Source organism: Borostomias antarcticus (assembly GCF_949987555.1).
Source record: "Borostomias antarcticus genome assembly, chromosome: 20".
Taxonomy (NCBI): Eukaryota; Metazoa; Chordata; class Actinopteri; order Stomiiformes; family Stomiidae; genus Borostomias; species Borostomias antarcticus.
Genome location: NC_140253.1, coordinates 4,881,812 through 4,899,311, shown reverse-complemented (window position 1 = coordinate 4,899,311; position 17,500 = coordinate 4,881,812). Strand labels below are relative to the sequence as shown.

Genomic DNA, 17,500 nt, shown 5'->3' with positions numbered 1-17,500 from the left:
GCCAGAAGTGACTTCTCAAACCTGATCTGGGATCAGATCTCCCCCGCCCTCTCCAAACCCTGGAGCACAGTTGAGGCTGGCCACAGATCAGTGTGAATGGACCACTTCATTCCTCCTCTCTGTTTTATACTGTAACCTTAATCGGACGCATGCATGGCCTCCGGTCACCAGGGGGCACTGTGGGGAGATGAGAGAGAGCGAGAGCTAAGGTTGCACCCCTCCACCCCCCCCCCCCCCCCCCCACACGCGGTCAACTCCCCAGGACCAATGAGAACAGACCCTGGGGAGGCAACGCTTGTGTCTGTCGTCGATAGAAGGAGCTCCATACTGTGACATCATTGTGGTCTAGCAAATCAAACGCGTCATGAAAAGTGAGCCTCTGTTATATGGTGTGGTTCTAATTCTAATCAAATTGTGACTAACCAGCCCAAGAAGTAGCACTGGGATGTGCAAAAAAAAACACCAACCAATCAGTGTCCTTCGCGAGGGCGGGAACTCTTGTCAGAAAAAAAAAATGGTTACAAAAAATCAGGTAATTTTCACATTTAAAAAAACAAGCAAGAAAAGGTGAAAGAGGAACTCGATGCGATCTGAGAAAAATAGTGACCTTTTTTTCTTCTTTTTTAAACAGACATCAATTGTAACTTCGGAATACAAGGTCCATAGTAACAGTGCCACAGTGATGCAGTGTTTGTGATGAAACACAATGCTTCTCTCTATGCCTTCTCATCACGAGACTGTATATACCTATCTATCTGTCTATCTATCTAACTATCTATCTAACTATCTATCTAGCTAATTATCTATCTATCTATGAGGCACGGCAGTTTTATTGCACTGTCCCTGTCCATCATTGCTGATAAGGTGCTGACTTCATCCGCCTTCAACAGATGCACACACTCTTTATGTATCATGTGTCCTCTGACACACACACACACACACACACACACACACACAGAAAACTTCATACACATACATGCACAGACGACACACACACACAGATACACTAACAGACGCACACACATACAATTAATACACACGGGCACACGTGTGTGTGTGTGTGTGTGTGTGTGTGTGTGTCTGTGTGTGTGCGTGAGAGGGATCTTGTTCACGCTTTAACATGTATGCCTCTCATACGGTACAGGTAGTTGTAGCGATCTTTGCCTTGCCTGCTCCCTCCCTATTATCCCTGGTCAGTATTTAAACATGACATGTATTTGAATTCATATCCACCTCTTTGACTGCTACTGGGGTGTGAATGGGGTTCTGGGGGTGGACAGGGGGTGCTTTGGGTGGGTAGGGCGTGTGTGGGGGGGCTCTACTGTAAAGGTAATTTTAATGACATCTATCTAACAGTATTCATTATCAAGGAATATGAAATATTCCTCGCTCTACTGTAAGTGTAAGACTCGTAGAAAAACCAAATTTCTGTAAAAAGGACTTTTTCTGCATGGACAAAAAGCTAAGGGGTAGTTTTTTTCTGGGAGAGGGGCGGGGGGGGGGGGTTACCAGAGGCCTTTTTGGGGTGGGGGGGTTCTTTGAGTACATGTGTACTGTGTGTGCTTGTGTGTGTGTGTGTGTGTGTGAGCGTATTTGGTGGGGCGGTGCGTGGACTGGCGCTGTCCTGGGAGATGTCACCGTAGGGGACCCCGAGGTGAGCGCCCGCCTGACCGACCGGTGCACACGACAAGAGGAGGAGGACACGGACAGCGTCTTCACAGAGTCGGCCATGACACGTCCAGCGCTCAGGTCAGACGTGCCACAGAGCGTTTTCCGATCCAACCAGGGCTCCAGTGTACGACCACACACACACACACACACACACACACACACACACACACACGCGCACACACTGTTGCCCACTCTCTCTCACTATAGGTATAGGGGTTGCTAGACTCAAACTTTACCCCTGTCCCCTGAGCCAGTCCAGAGAGGCGGTGGTCCTCGGCCGCCGGACACATGGAGAGGCCAGGGGATCCGAATTTGTCTCCACTCTGCGGTTTTAATGCAGTTCTGTACTTTGCTACTATTGGCACCTTTCAGGCCCTGAGGCAGACCGTGTACATGGACCCCTGAGTGGGATGTTGCGACTTTTCATTTTTTTTAATACTGCACGTTTCCCGAGCATACGACTCACTTTAGCGCAAGAACTAAGGAAGACTGAGTGAATGGGATGAAAGTGTAACGTCTGGGAAAAAAATGACATTCTCCTGGTTAGACTCATTTTTTAACTAAAAAAAATAAAATAAATGGACACTTAAAGGGACTCCTAAGTCTCAACCGTTCACCGTTTCCTGTTTCGTACTTCCTGTTCTGGTCAAGCTAATAGCCGTGTACAGTTAACCCTTCGCTGTAGAGTGGAGATCCCAGAATGATAACAGACTATGGCATGTTTAAGGTCTACAATTCTGCACTTGGGGGAAAAAAAAAAAAGGAAAAAAAAAGGAAAAGGGAAAAAAAAAAGTTTTTTAGTGATTCTCTCTATTCTCTTCAGTTTCAGGCGGGGCAGTATTTTTGCTGCTCTTCTATCCTGTAATTAATGAACTAATTGCATTTGCTATGATGAGGAGTACTGGGGGCGAGATGTTGCCAGACGCGTTTGGTATCAAGATGACACCTGTATGTTCGACTTTGACATTAAAAACCTCCTGCAAAATACACCAGTGTGACGAGTCGTTATTAACGTGATGCTCTTTATTTTGCCTGCTCTGAGAGGAGACTGTGAGACTCCTATTTTGAAAGCAGTTGCTATTCTTTTATCCTTTAAACAGCATGTCTTTCTTCCTTAAAAAAATAAGTATCTGACATGAGCAGAAGGATAATAGCTGTGCAAAAAATCCACATGCATCATCGTGTACACAAGTGTATCAGTGAGTGCAATTCTTAAGTGCGTTAACCTCCAATGCGCTAGCCTGATATCAGGCAGAACGTCAACTTATACTTGAGATCTTCAAGAATCAGTCAACTTCGGCGGATTGCGCGGATTCGAATGTCTGTTCCCAGGCTACCAATGCTCAGTTACAGTATACATTTAAAAACAAATGTAAAAACAGCATCACAAATGCAAAAACAGCATCAACAGTATGTGTGTATATAAAGGCCTAATATTATAGTAAAAAACTATCAAACAGGCACAACATACATACACTAAAGGCACAGTCTACACAATGGGCATAAATTATACTGTATATGATGCATTATGGACATATCAAACAGACACAATATATATAATATGCTAAAGACCTGTACACACAAAGTGCATGGACAAGGTCAAAGTCTGATTTAATTGTCACATACATACAGGTATAATGAACGGTGAAATGTTATGAAATATATATTTTTAAGTAATTAATGACTGTTCCTGTAGCAGGCAGTAGTGCAGCCAGTCACAGTCTGAATCTGAATCCTCTCCACGGTGGACGTGTAGAACATCCTGAGAATACGGGGATTCCCATCCAATCACAGATCAGCGAGGAAGGATGCACGGTCAGAGTATTCCAACAGGGCCATGGTCAAACAATCCTTCATCCCAGTGGTTGGCTACTGGGGCCGTTGGTGCGTGCAGTACCTCGTTTTTTACCACTAGATGTCAGCACAGGGTAGATTTCGATCTCTGGAGTGTTTGTTCTCTTTTTCTCTGTCTCTTACTCTCTCAGAATTGACATTTGGATAATAGTACATTTTTCAAGGTGGTGCCCATGACTGGTATGAAAATGGTAATTGCAATAAAGTTGTGTGGATTAGTTTGATATGGGATGATCTTGGTGTCAAATCATGCATTTTTTATGAATCAGAATTTGAATTAGGAAATTTAGAATTGTTCGGAAGCTACACACATCTACCATGATAACAAATAACTCTTTTTTTTTTTCAAAATAAGTCTTCAGTCTTTTTATTTAACAGACAGGTCTGTTCATCCCGAATAACCTCAATATTGTATGTAGTCGGTTCAGATGAATTTAAATGATTGTGAAGCCAATTCACTGAGTAGCTACAGTATTATAACAGGGACAAGCACACTGAATTTACACTCTCAGCCAGCAGGTAGAGCAAAAGGGTTACGTAATATGTGTGGTCATCCTGCCATGCCATTGTGGGTTTGAACCCTAGTCCAGCCTCTCTCACATCTGACTGTCATTGATCTTGAGTGGCGATCATAATACTACTACTACAGTATCCACACACTCATTCCAGGGATCAAACCATCAACCTCTTGCACAGAAGGCAGCACCTTTGACCTCTAGGCCACCAGGCCTGCGATAGTACAGTAGCCTACCCTCCCGAAGCGAGAGCTTCTGGGTACTGAGATTAGCTATAGGTAGAAACAACAATAGCTATACACAGTCTCCATTATATAGGTGAAGGGGAGAGCGTGCAAGGACACATCGAAGGGAGACACTTTCTGGAATGGATTGCAGCCCATTTAATGGAGCAGGGTCCCCTAGGGGACAACGTGAGGGTTAAAGTCAGAAAGGACAGACCAAGGACAGTCATTAGCTGTCTGGATTTAGAACTGTAATCACTTCTAGACCAGTCCTGGGTGAACCCCTTTAAAAAGACCCCATACTAAATAGCATCCTACACAGCAAAAACTGGAGTGTTGAAATTCCAGGGTTGAATATTTCAGAGTTGATTTAAACTCCCAGAGTGTTATTTCAACACATTCTGATTTAAATGGTGTTTATTGTTGGAGTTATTTGACAGAGTTGATCACATCAGTGTGATTTCAACTCACAGAGTGTTACTTTAACACTTTCTGATTTAAATGTATTTTAGTGTTGGAGTTATTTGACAGAGTTGATCATATCAGTGTGATTTCAACTCCATGGAGATGTAATTGAGTGGTTATGAGTTGACCTCGACTCCCAGGGTGTTATTCTGATTGGACAGAGTTGATCACGTGGTGTACCCAACTGTTCAACAGCGCGCGCCTTTCTTTCACTTCAGTTCGTGCTTGAGCCATTTTCATCTTCCATGCATGGTGCAACCGCTAACGTCGTGGAAGTGCAATTACCGGTGAGTTAACTTATTAAAACAATTATAATTTGTTGCTTTGTGTAGGTTACAATACAATGAAACATCTATGGGGTGCTATACTTTACAACGTTGTTAATTGGCCCAGGTCATCGACCAGAATTAATTAACTTAGCTGAGCGAGCTAGCTAGCTAACTAGCTAACGTTAGCTAGGTAATGTTAGCAAATGTCTCCAGTCCAATTTAATGGATTTAGCAATTTGCATGGAAAACACAGCTTGTTTCTTTTTCCATATAAAACTGTTCCAGGCTGGAGAAACAGACTGAAAATCCGTTTGTAATCATAGTAACAGTCTAGATTAGCTAGCTACACTCCGACCTTGTGTCTGGGTCTAGATAACTTGGCTAGCATTCATTTTGATTTGTCGAACTTTCTTGCATTTCTGAGGAAAATGCTGGTCCAGGTGAAGTGCGGCCAATGTCAGAAGTATGTGAAGTTGGATGTTGAAGATGGACGGTTTGACTTCAAGCAATTCAATGAAAATGGTAATGTTAGCTAACTTTAAACATTGTTTAGGCTAGCTGTTTCAGGTTTAAATATTTCAGAGTTGATTTCAACTCCCAGAGTGTTATTTCAACACATTCTGATTTAAATGTTGTTTAGCGTTGGAGTTCTTTGACAAGAGTTGATCACATCAGTGTGATTTCAACTCCCAGTGTTATTTTAACACTTTCTGATTTAAATGGCTTTTAGTGTTGGAGTTATTTGACAAGAGTGTATCATGTGATGACTCCTGGCTCCCTGTTGGGGGTTGGCTTGGTGTGTTCTATGTCCTACTGGTGGTGATTGGAGAGGTTGTGCACCTGTGATTGCAACCAGCTGCACCTGTGGCAGGGGTGCCATAACTGTTAAAAGACCATAACTCCCAGCCCTCGCTCTCTTCCCCCTCCAGAGCATTTTGATTGTTTGTTTGATTTCACACCATATAACACCCACACCCACCATACTGTTTTCACTACATCCATGCACTGCTAAACGCTACTGATTCTCATTAACATGCCATCTTGAGTATTTGTAATTTAGCTTAGTATAGGTTAAATAAATATTCTTAACTTGCCTTGGTTGTGCGACTCCCCACTTTGTTACGGCCCAGCTTGTTACAGGACCGCAACAAATGGGGAGTCGCACAACCAAGGCACGTTTTAAGAATATTTATTTAACCTATACTTAGCTCAATTACAAATACTAAAGATGAGTTGTGTTAATGAGAATCAGTAGTGTTGAGCAGTGCATGGATGTAGTGAAAACGGTATGGTGGGTGTGGGTGTTGTATGGCGTGAAATCAAATAATCAACAACCAAAATGCTCTGGAGGGGGAAGAGAGGGAGGACTGGGAGTTCAGAGGCCTCACTCATAATGGCCGTCCGCTCTTTTCTCCGCAAAGGTGTTGTCCCGAATTCTCACTCCCTGCAGATTTGCACTCCCCTCCACGATTCCTCCGGAGGTAGCTTGCGGGGCTATGGTGCATGGTGGCTCCGGGAAATGCCCCTACCGCCTCACACACCTACACCAGGCACCTTAGCCCCGCAAGCTACCTCCAGAAACGTCAGGTGCAGTGGAGGGGAGTGGAAATCTGCGGGGAGTGAGAATTCGGCACAACACGTAGAGAAAAAAGGGAACGGCTGTTGTGAGTGACGCCTCTGGTCTCTTAACAGCTATGGCACGTCCTCCACAGGTGCGCAACCTCTCCAATCACCACCTGTAGGACACAGAACACACCAAGCCAACCTCCAGCAGGGAGCCGGGAGTAGTCAAAATCACATCAGTGTGAGCAGATTGTGAGGGACAATTCTCTTGGTCTGTTTAATAATTATATAATGGTGGATGTATTTAAGGTGAATAGTCATTTGCTGTGAGACAAGAAACAGTGTTGACCTTAAAAGCATCTTCAGTTTAATCTCACTCTAGTCCCATCTTTTCCAGTTATCGAGAGATTTTGCCTGCCACCTGATGCAAACGTTACATACAAGGATGCATCAGGGACAGAAGTTGATGATGAGATATTCAGTGACCTCGTTGGTCAAGGCAATGTGGTATTGACAGTTTTCTCAGATGAAGGTGAGGTTTAAAGGCAGATATAATGATGGATGAATGAAGTGATGTCCGCACACCAGATTTGGGTTCCCAACGTGAATTTATGTGGCTGTCTGACATATTGCCCGAATGTTACCCTTTTGACTCGGCGTCAATGTTTTTTTTTAATCCAGCACCTGCCTGTGCTAAACTTTTTACTCTTTCTTTATCCAGGAGGCCCAACTTCCCAGAGGGCTGGGAAGAGCAACTTGGAAGAGCAACTTGATGGAGATGCTTGCAAAGAGGCCATGTCTTTACTCAACCATACCGCTGACAACTCCCTGATTTTCCAGAAGATGAGAGAGACCTTTCAGCACCGCCAGAAGCTTGTTAAGGACCCAGGCAAAGGTGTTGATGTCCTCTCCCTTTTCCCAAGATTCCTGGATACAAAAGGGCTGGTACGTTTGAAATGCGATCTTTAGAATACTGCTACATTTGAAAGTAGTTCCTATTATTTATTATAGCGTTTTTCATGATACGGAAAATGCTTAAAATAAAGTGAGGGGGGTACAGAGGGTGAGGGGGAAGGGAGCCAACCTCATCACAAACCGAAACTACTACACAGCAATTTAATGTCATCTTTCTTAAAGGTGGAGCAAGACTTCACTCTCCTGTTTGGAGATGAGACCACCTCCCAGCTGTTTCAGAAATGGGATGTGCTCTTCAAGCCATGCATCATCAAAGAGGCGTCACAGCTCACTTCCACACCAGAGTTGCAGCGCTTGGTGCAGTCAGCAGAAAGTCCCCCAGGAAGTGACCTTGATGATGCAACAAGTAAGTTGTATTTATTTAGCTTGTTGTTAACCATCGAACAGAACCAAAAACATCACCTGCCCCCAGATTTAATACCTCTGTTCTATCTATTCTTGTGACTCTTGTCCTCAGCTTACGACCCAGAAATGGCCTCCCTGTTGTTGCTGTTGCATCTCCTTCCACCACCACCAGGGGGACCGAAGTCTCCAAAAGTCTCTGCCTCTGATGCATTTGAGAGACTTTTATTCTTTCACAAGGTAATATTTATTATTTGGGATGACTGTTTAAATAATCACTTCTAATCTTTGCAAATCCAGAATGACGAGTGGATTGGTTAAACTCACTCCGCTTTGCCAAGGGAGCCAGCTCTCTTGGCACAGTTGGTAGAGTAGCTTGACCATTGACATGTCCGTGTCTGCATGCGTGTCTGACTCTGCCCCTGGGCAAGGCCTTTACAAGGGTTACAGCTGCACATTATTCTTGTCTAATGTTCATTTTCCTTATGTCAACCCTAGTCATGCTGCAGTTTGGACGAGCACCTCCAGAACCAGCCTGGTCGGCAGCCGTACCTCCTTGCGGTTGGGCGTCAGAAGAGCAAGATTGACTGCTTCTACATCGCCATGGATAAGCACCTCATCCCATGCCAGGCAAACCGCTCGCTCGGGGCATTTGATGAACTTTTCAAAGTTCACTTTGTGTTTAACGTGTCTTACGATGCTGCCCTTGTTAGCTTCTACACATTCTTGCAGACAACGGTGTACAACATAGATGTGGGAAAAATGAAGGAGACACCCAGAGTCAGGGAGCTGAGAGCCAGATTCCTTAACCAATATGTGCTTGCATCCTTTGACTAGACAATGCTGATTTGTTTCCTGTGTCAGAATGTGTATCCCAGCAGTCAGCAGTTGATTTCACATTTAAGAGTCCAACATGGTTACTATCCTGGACCAAAGTTCAAATTATTTTGCGCTCAGCAAGGCTGTAGGCATCAGTTTCTAACATATGCAGGTTTTCGGAAGCACCTTAATGGAGTTCATAGCAATGTACAGCAAATGTCTCAAACTTTATCTGTTGCGGGTTCCAGTGAGCCAGCTGGAATGTCATCTCAGGCAGATGTTCTGATGGACGAAATAAATCCCCCAAGTCAGTATAGCTCTTCCAGTCTTGATTCAGACTCAGGAATTAGTAAGGATCCAACCAAAGACATGTGTGCATCAATCGTGGCCAAATTACAGGGGAGTGGGATTTCCAACAGTTTGGTATCCTCCATTGTAGGGGATTTGGAGGAACTAACGAGCGAGCTTCGCTCACAAGCAAAGCAGACAGTTATATCCATTTTGCCTGCAACTGACCTCAATATACCTGCAATAAATGCATCTTTAGGCAAATTTGAAAACCCATTCACAGATTTGAATACAGAATGGAAACGAAATAAATATTTCAGCCAAAAGTGGTCAGTTGTAGAGCCAGTACAAATAACTCTGGGAGTGAGATATGACAGCAGACATAATAAGAAAACTGGTACTTATGATCAGCTGCCTGTGAAGGACACTTTCATATATGTGCCAATAAAAGAAACACTAGAGTTTATGTGCAAAAATCCAGACATTTGTGTTTTACTCAAGAGAGAGTGTAGATCGGAGCCTGACACTTACACCGACTTCTGTGATGGCAGTTATTTTAAAACCCACCCATTGTTTACAGCTAAAAGAGACACATTACAAATTCAGTTATACTATGATGATTTTGAAACGGCAAATCCCCTTGGCTCGAAACGTGGAATTCACAAAATAGGCGCTCTGTATTTTATTTTAAGAAATTTCCCCCCAAAATTTAATTCGGTTTTGATGAACATTCATTTGGTATCACTTTTTCATGTACAAGATCTCCAGAAGTATGGCTTTGATGTTATATTGGAACCATTGATAAATTACATTAAAAGTCTAGAGAGCCATGGTATACGTCTTCCATTTTCTGATGAGCAAGTATACGGTACAATCGCTCAGATCACAGGAGATAATCTAGGGATGCACAGTATTCTTGGTTTTAATGAGTCATTCAGTGGCCATTATTTTTGTCGCCTTTGTTTACTTGAGAAGAGTGATACTCAAACAGTATACAGTGAGGATGATCCTAAAGTGATCCTTCGTGGAAAAGATGTGTTTGAAATGCATTGCCAGTCTCTCCAGGAAAACCCCCAACTGAAGTCAGTCTATGGTTTGAAAAGATACTCTACACTTAATTCATTGACATATTTCCATGTGAGTAGTAACTATTCATTTGATATAATGCATGATCTTCTTGAGGGCGTGGCTCAGTACGAGATTAAGTTGCTTTTTGGATATCTCACAGAACACTTTCTATCAGAACAGGACTTGCTTTCTAGGATTTATTCTTTTGATTATGGATTTTTGGAACGAAAAAACCGCCCGACAAAGATTATCTTGGAGAGTGCTGGCAATGGCATTGGTTTGAATTCTATTCAGACACTGTGTCTAGTGAAAAACATTCCATTGTTGTTTGGTGACATTATTCCTGCAGGAAACAAACACTGGACTTTGCTACTGTTGTTACTTCAGATAATGAACATTGTTTTCTCACCTTCTCTCACTAGTGGTATGACAACATATTTAAAGCATTTGATTGCAGAGCACCACACACTGTTCAAGTACCTGTATCCACACAGAAGCTTAATACCCAAGCATCACTTTATGATTCATTACCCGTCGTCTATTAGAAAGATTGGCCCGTTGTTACATATGTGGTGCATGAGGTTTGAGGCCAAACATAAGGTATTTAAAGATTACTTCAAAAATTTCAAAAACATAACCAAATCTCTGGCGAAAAAGCATCAGATGGCCATTGCCTATCACTGGGAAACGTTCAACCTCAAACAGAAAGAGTATGGGCCAATTAAACCCTTTTCCCTCAGAGGTGAAAATGTTGTCGTCAATGAACATTTTGAGATGATGTCCTCAAAAGAGCTTTTCTCTTCTACTTGGGTTAAAGTTGATGGTGTTGAGTATAAAGCTGGACTTGTAATTTGCAGTGCAATGGAGAAAGACATGCCTGTCTTTGGTCAAATAAGTGAAATACTTTTAGTTGAAGAGCATGTTTATTTTTTTATGAACAAGTTATTCACAGAGAACTTTGACGAGCATCATCATGCATTCAGAGTATCACGAAGTGAGGAAAATTGTATAGTTGCATTGGCTGAACTCAAATTTTATACACCGTTTGATGTTCAGAGCTCATACAGTGTGTCCGATGTGAGTTTGTATGTTATACCATCATTTACAATGTTTTGAGTGAATGAGTGAAAGACTCTTGACTGACTGCATTTTGAGAAGCCTGAATAAATTCAGTTAAACTCAGAGCAGTGTTGTGTCTAATCCTTTAACTCTGGTAAAGAGTAAATCATAACTCAGAGCAGTGTTATGTGTCTAATCCTGCAGTGTTATTTTAACTCTGGTAAAGAGTAAATCATAACTCAGAGCAGTGTTATGTGTCTAATCCTGTAGTGTTATTTTAACTCTGGTAAAGAGTAAATCATAACTCAGAGCAGTGTTATGTGTCTACTCCTGTAGTGTTATTTTAACTCTTACCCTGTAGTGTTATTTTAACTCTGGTAAAGAGTCAAACCTTTAACTCAGAGACACTGGCACTTTAACTCTGGTAAAGGGTGAAAGAAGGAACTCTTGACATGGTGTTAAATGTTTAACTATTTTGAAAGTGTTGATTTGACTCAGGTGAGTGTGGAGCTATATAAACCCTGAAAAAGTGTTGAAATTGACTCTGTAAGAGTTAATTCAACACTGGACTTTTTACTGTGTACTGGCCTGAATTCAGTTACTCCAGTACCCTACATTTAATATGTAGGTAGCTTTGACACATTGCGTCTTGTGATAGGTGAAGACCTGATATTTCAATAATATGTGTATATGATGCATTTAAACAGCAACACTCATAGGTGCAATTACAAGTAATCAGTTGCTCTTGTAAATTAAAGGGCTAGTTTGGTATTTAGCATTATAAGCCCTGTTATACAATAAGGTTATTTACGATCATAACCTACTGTATACAACTGTCCATATCAACATTTTGATGGACTGTGCACTCTTGAGATATTATTGCTCATTGCTTGTGTCACAGCTAGGAACATAATTGATCTCTATGGGCAGGTGTATGTACGGTACGTACAGCTTACTGTACGCTTGAGTCACAGTCGCCGCCATTTGTCTCCATCTGCTGATGTGAGAATTTAAGCGGAGACAGCGAGCTCTGCCAGACACCGGTTCAGCTGCACAGGGACTGAGAGAACGCCGGAAACAGACACACACACGCACATCCCCACAGCTTGGTGCAGTCTCATCACGCCACCAGGGGGCAGTGGGGAGTCATGAGGCCTCTATCTTAGTGTTGTGAGAGGACCCTGCCTGACAGACAGACCCATCTGTACACAGCGTGATAGGGTCTTTAGAGGTTAGATAGATAGATAGATAGATAGATAGATAGATAGATAGATAGATAGATAGATATTGTAAATGAAAAATCTTACTTGGTTTAGTTTAGATTTCAAAGAACACGCTGAGTGGTCGGTCAAGCTGGTTTTAAACAAAGACAATAGTTTTATTCTGTTACGATTCTGCAGAGTCGGACTCTAGCACAGGAAGTGAATCCGGGCTGAGTGGTTTACTTGAGGATGAGGTAGATAGTTTATAACGTGAAAAAGGAAGTGACATAGTTTCAGGATGAAGAGGACAGGGAAGTGATGTCACACAGGAAGAATTTGTAGTTTTAACAGACTGATCTATGAGAACGAACTACAAAGTTAGAACAACAGTTAAGTAGGAAAACAGAAATACTATTTGGAGTGAACACATGGGTGATGACTTGAAATTACATTAACGATAGATAGATAGATAGATAGATAGATAGATAGATAGATAGATAGATACTTTAATGATCCCCTTAGGGGGAAATTTGGGTTGGAAAAGGTTGGGGGGGGGGGGGGGGAATTGGATACAGTGATATAAAAAGGAAGAACGGAGACTATATACATCCATATGTACAGCATGTGTATAGAATAGAATAAAAAATATGTACATATACATCCAGTCTGTAAATAGATATGTCCAGGAGTACTCATACATACATACATACATACATACATACATACATACATGCACACCTCCACAACACAACGCTCAGACACTGTTATACAGTCTGATGGCTGCTGGCACAAAGGAAGGTCTGCCACAGCTCCTCATGGAGGGGATGGGAGGAGTCGTCTAGGATGGACTTCAGTTTGTCCCTCATCCTCCTCTCCACCTCACAGACTCCAGGCTGTCTAGTTGTTGAAGGTGTTGTTGTAGAGGTGACCTGGGCCTGGAGGGACTACACCTGGACCCCAGCAGGACCCAGACTGATTCAGAACACCCTCTTCATCAGAACACCCTCTTCATCAGCACACCCTCTTCATCAGAACACCCTCTTCATCAGAACACCCTCTTCATCAGAACACCCTCTTCATTTCCCTTGAGCTCTATGCAATGGTGCGAAATGTGACTTGGAGTCAATTATGCAACTATATGCATCTAACCTCTATATGCGTCTAACCTAACCATGTCACATCCTGCAGCTAAATATGTTCAGCTCTGATGATTAGATAAGCAGGAAGAGAGGCGTGGTCAGACGTCAAAGCGGTCCCAAGAGGTTTGAGAAGTGATAGACCAGTCAGACAATCCTTCACACGGTTACGTGTGACTGGTTGCCCCGTCACTCCGAGGACCCTGCGGTCGATCGACACGGTAACAGATCTTCTCTGTCCTGGCCCCACAGTGGTGGAATGAACTGCCCACTGATGTCAGGACAGCAGAGTCGCTGCCCATCTTCCGTCGCAGGCTCAAAACTCATCTCTTCAAGAAGTACTACAACAATCCTCCCACCTAAGCACTTATTGTATTTTATTGTATTGCATTGTATTGCACTGTACTTTAGATTGCGATTCGTGCACTTTGCCTTCAGCACTAGATTATGCTCTTAGTCACTTATTTTAGAAGGAAGATGCACTCGTGAGTTCTGGCAAGTAGTAATACATTACATTGTAATGTACATTGGCTCTTCCTACGTTAAATGCAATTATTGTTAGTTTCTTTGGATAAAAGCGTCTGCTAAATGACTAATGTAATGTTACGTTACTGTATATTTCTTTGTGATATCTAGCTGGTCAGAACTCAAGTCTGGAGACAGATATGGTTCCTGTGCTGATGATCATGTACCTGAGCACATGAAGGGCTCTGTTAATATCTATACAGTGTAGGATACAGTACAGGCCTGTGTTAGTGCATAAAGGCCTCTGATAAACTGATAAACTGCAGACAGTATGCTTGTCTTAGAATTGTACACAGGGTTGTGCTACTGATCTGTCTGGTGTAGGTTTCTCTACTCGATGTGTTCTGCTCATTTCTCCAAGTCTCCCCCTCTAATCCTGACTCTTGGTGTTGTGTCTCTCCAGACCACCAGGGGGCGGAGGCCAGCAGAGAGGGAGGGCATGGAGCTGGTATCCCTGCATTCCAGTGCAGAAGCGGTTCCAGGAGAGGAAGGAGCCGCTCCTAGAGGCTGATCTTAGGTCAGTCATGTGGTCTCCCTGCCAATGGTGACTGACAGCATTGGGGGAAGGTGGTCTGATTCTGAATCAGGCCCTTGGGACAATTTCCACCCACAGCTCAAGATACTCAGTGATCCATTTTATTCAAGGATTTCTTAATTCAAGTGGGTTTTTATTTATTTATTTAAAGCTACATGAGATATCTCAGCACTTTGGCGGCCCCTGTGGTCGTGATAAAATCGGCACTGCGTTTTAAGAACCACACTTCCCACAATTCCCCACTCACTCGCTGTAATCATGGGAAAAAATATATAAACGTGTGTGGAGCAGACTGGATTGGAAGATTGTAGCTACTTCAATTGACTTTCTGGAAGGATGGCTTCAATGCAGGTAAATACAGGTCCTCTTTCTTTTATGTGCATGTAGATAAATGTGCGGGGCGAAGTGTTTGTTGTCTTCCTGATATTGTGTCACGCAAAACGCGTCACTTCTGCTTCCACCACAAGATTTCCCGCCAGTGTACTCAGAGTGTACTAGCCAGTACACCGAAATTCTAAAATAATAAATTCACAGGGTCTCATGCAGTCTCATGTCATGAAAACTATTTTGAGGGTCTTGTTAAGGCCAATTCATAAACTCATAGCAAGTTAAGGTGAATATTGAACTATAAAGAAGTTATCTTATTGAGCTTTAAGTGATTTCAACTATAACCATAGTCAGTTTTTGTTGTTTTGACAATGTTAGTGATATATTTAGTAAGTGACTATACATTAATTTTCAATTTTGCTGAGGATATTCTATGGGTTCTCGGGACTCAACAAGTTGACAGTTGTAGATTATAGATATACATTTCTACTGTTGTTTCTATGTTTTGATACAAACAGATTATGTATTTGGCTTTTATCATTGTATCCCTGCTATTGCATTAAGTTCTCTAAGATGTGCTCTTGGCTTTTGAGAAAGTCTTCTTTTATAGAAATGTTTTTACTGCCTTCTGTACTCCTAGACATATATACTTATACAGACTGAATGTAGGCCATGTAGGTACATATATATTTATTCTATTCTATAGGCCTACTGTAGATACTGTACTTATGTATATAGGGAGGTAGTGACGAAGCGCCCTCTAGTGGTACGGTTCGCACCGTTGTATTACAGTGCATTGTAATTTATATCTATAAGGTAAGAGTCAAAGTCTGACCTGTGTATTTATTTTTATTTCTGCCTTTATTTTCACATTTATCAACAGTGATGCCAATAGGAGACACCAGATACCAGCAGCAACAACAAAAACAGCTTAAACACCATAGGTTCACCATAACACAGGAAAACACCCCGTCACAATCAGATCCCTTAGAAACAGACTGTGAGGGACCTGGAGGAAGGAGAGAGTGAACAGCAGTCGCAGCAGAAGCCCTTTCACAGCAGTGAGTTGAAGATCTAATCACCACAAAGACCTTCCTCTGGCAGAACTGACACAGCAAACAAGACATGGCTGTGTGTGAAGAGAACAATGTAACATTGATGTTATACTTCATCAATTCCTTTAGCTTGTTATTTTAGAGTATGTCCTTGGTATAGGCTATGCCCTTTTCACCTGGCTACTACATCTTGGCCTACTTCTATTGGCTACCTCTGGTTAGTTTGACAAGGTTGTACACTGTGACAAGTTACAATTGTGAAGGCAATGTTACAAAAATACAATCTCAAAAGTCTTTCTTCATTTCCTCATTAAGGTTGCTAGGCTCCTCCCCTAGACCTTCCCCATCCAATAAGCACTAAGGAGGCGACAGGGGAAATGAAATGGAGGAAGTTAGAATCCAACCAAAGTGTGTGTTTCTGAGGAAAACCTGTAGCCTCTAGCTCGATCCAGAGTGAATGTATCTCAAAGCAAACATTTGTCAATAGAAGATAAGAATATCATTGTGCTACGGAGTACAAGGTGAAACCTGTCTGTAGTAGACACTACGGGTACCCTCGCAGTCACGTTAACAACAAAGCATTTGAAAGAATCAACATCTAACATGTCCATGCAATAAGTGACCAATCTACTGGAGCCACACTGACCCGGCTGCCATTGCAGAGATGGTGTACAAAACACAAGAAACACAGGGGTGGGGTCCTGCACTTCCACAACTATCCACTAGGGGGTGGGAGTGATGGAAGCACCATGTCTGAGCAGATGTGAGAGAGGTGAGAGAGAAGAGGAGGGAGGAGGAAGTCATGCTCGAGGAGGAAGACACGATAACATCATGACATCACGCACAGGGTCTGTGTGTTAAGGAAGGGTGGGTATCAAACACTGGTTTGGTGTATGTAGGGTGTATGTAGGCTATGTCTTTGTACGTGTATGCGCGCCCGCGTGTGTGTATGTGTGTTTGTGTGTGTGCGCACGCGCGTGCTCATGAGTGTCCGCATTTCTGTGTGTCGCTTCCAGGACATTTGAATGAACTGTCTATCTAGGTTATGAGTGTAGTAGCCTAGGAATAGACTACTTAATATTTCACTTTGACGCCATGTTTATACTGGAAGTATGGAGGTGTCGACATAACGGATGACTACTGTATGGACCCACGGGTACCAATTGATATTATGGATCTGAACAAACTTGATTTGCGAGGCCTTCTGGCAATAACGTGTGGCAAATACTGAACATTGCACAGAAAACCTCATTCATATACACACACGGTCGCTCACGCACACACGCGCACACACACACACACACACACACACACACACACACACAGAGGGGCTCAACCAAGGCTGGTGATGTTGGATCGGCCACCAGGTGGCGCCACGATGCGGTGTCCCGAGCGGCGAGGAACGCTGTCATCGACCTGCGCCCCTGGAAGAGACGGAACACAACAGAGGAGTCATCAACAAAACCACCGCAAGTCTATCCCTCACACACACACACACACACTCCTTTTAAACCTTTAACCAACAGCACGACGGGCTCCGGACAACGCGACGTGATCCCATTACCTGATAGGCTGAAGTTGGACTGGTGCAGGTTGCGGATTGGTGGA

The 17,500-nt window shown here is 42.9% G+C and overlaps 1 protein-coding gene and 1 long non-coding RNA gene across 4 annotated transcripts in view; one reads left to right on the top strand and one right to left on the bottom strand.

Moving 5' to 3' along the window:
* The first annotated feature begins 7,758 nt into the window (after positions 1–7,758).
* Positions 7,759–8,994, top strand: LOC311322228. Its single transcript, XR_014630917.1, has 3 exons — positions 7,759–7,882; positions 7,994–8,118; positions 8,377–8,994. It is a non-coding gene; the product is annotated as an uncharacterized lncRNA (long non-coding RNA).
* An 8,230-nt stretch (positions 8,995–17,224) lies between these two features.
* crmp1 (collapsin response mediator protein 1) overlaps positions 17,225–17,500 on the bottom strand; it is a gene marked incomplete at both ends in the record, with an annotated part of 8,531 nt that continues 8,255 nt past the window's right edge. For all 3 annotated transcript variants that reach the window (XM_084454333.1, XM_084454334.1, XM_084454335.1), the window contains 2 exons: positions 17,225–17,316; positions 17,457–17,500. The exon at positions 17,457–17,500 is cut by the window's right edge and continues 122 nt beyond it. In XM_084454333.1, coding sequence (XP_084310459.1) covers positions 17,225–17,316; positions 17,457–17,500 — 136 coding nt within the window. The remainder of the gene's footprint in view (positions 17,317–17,456) is intronic.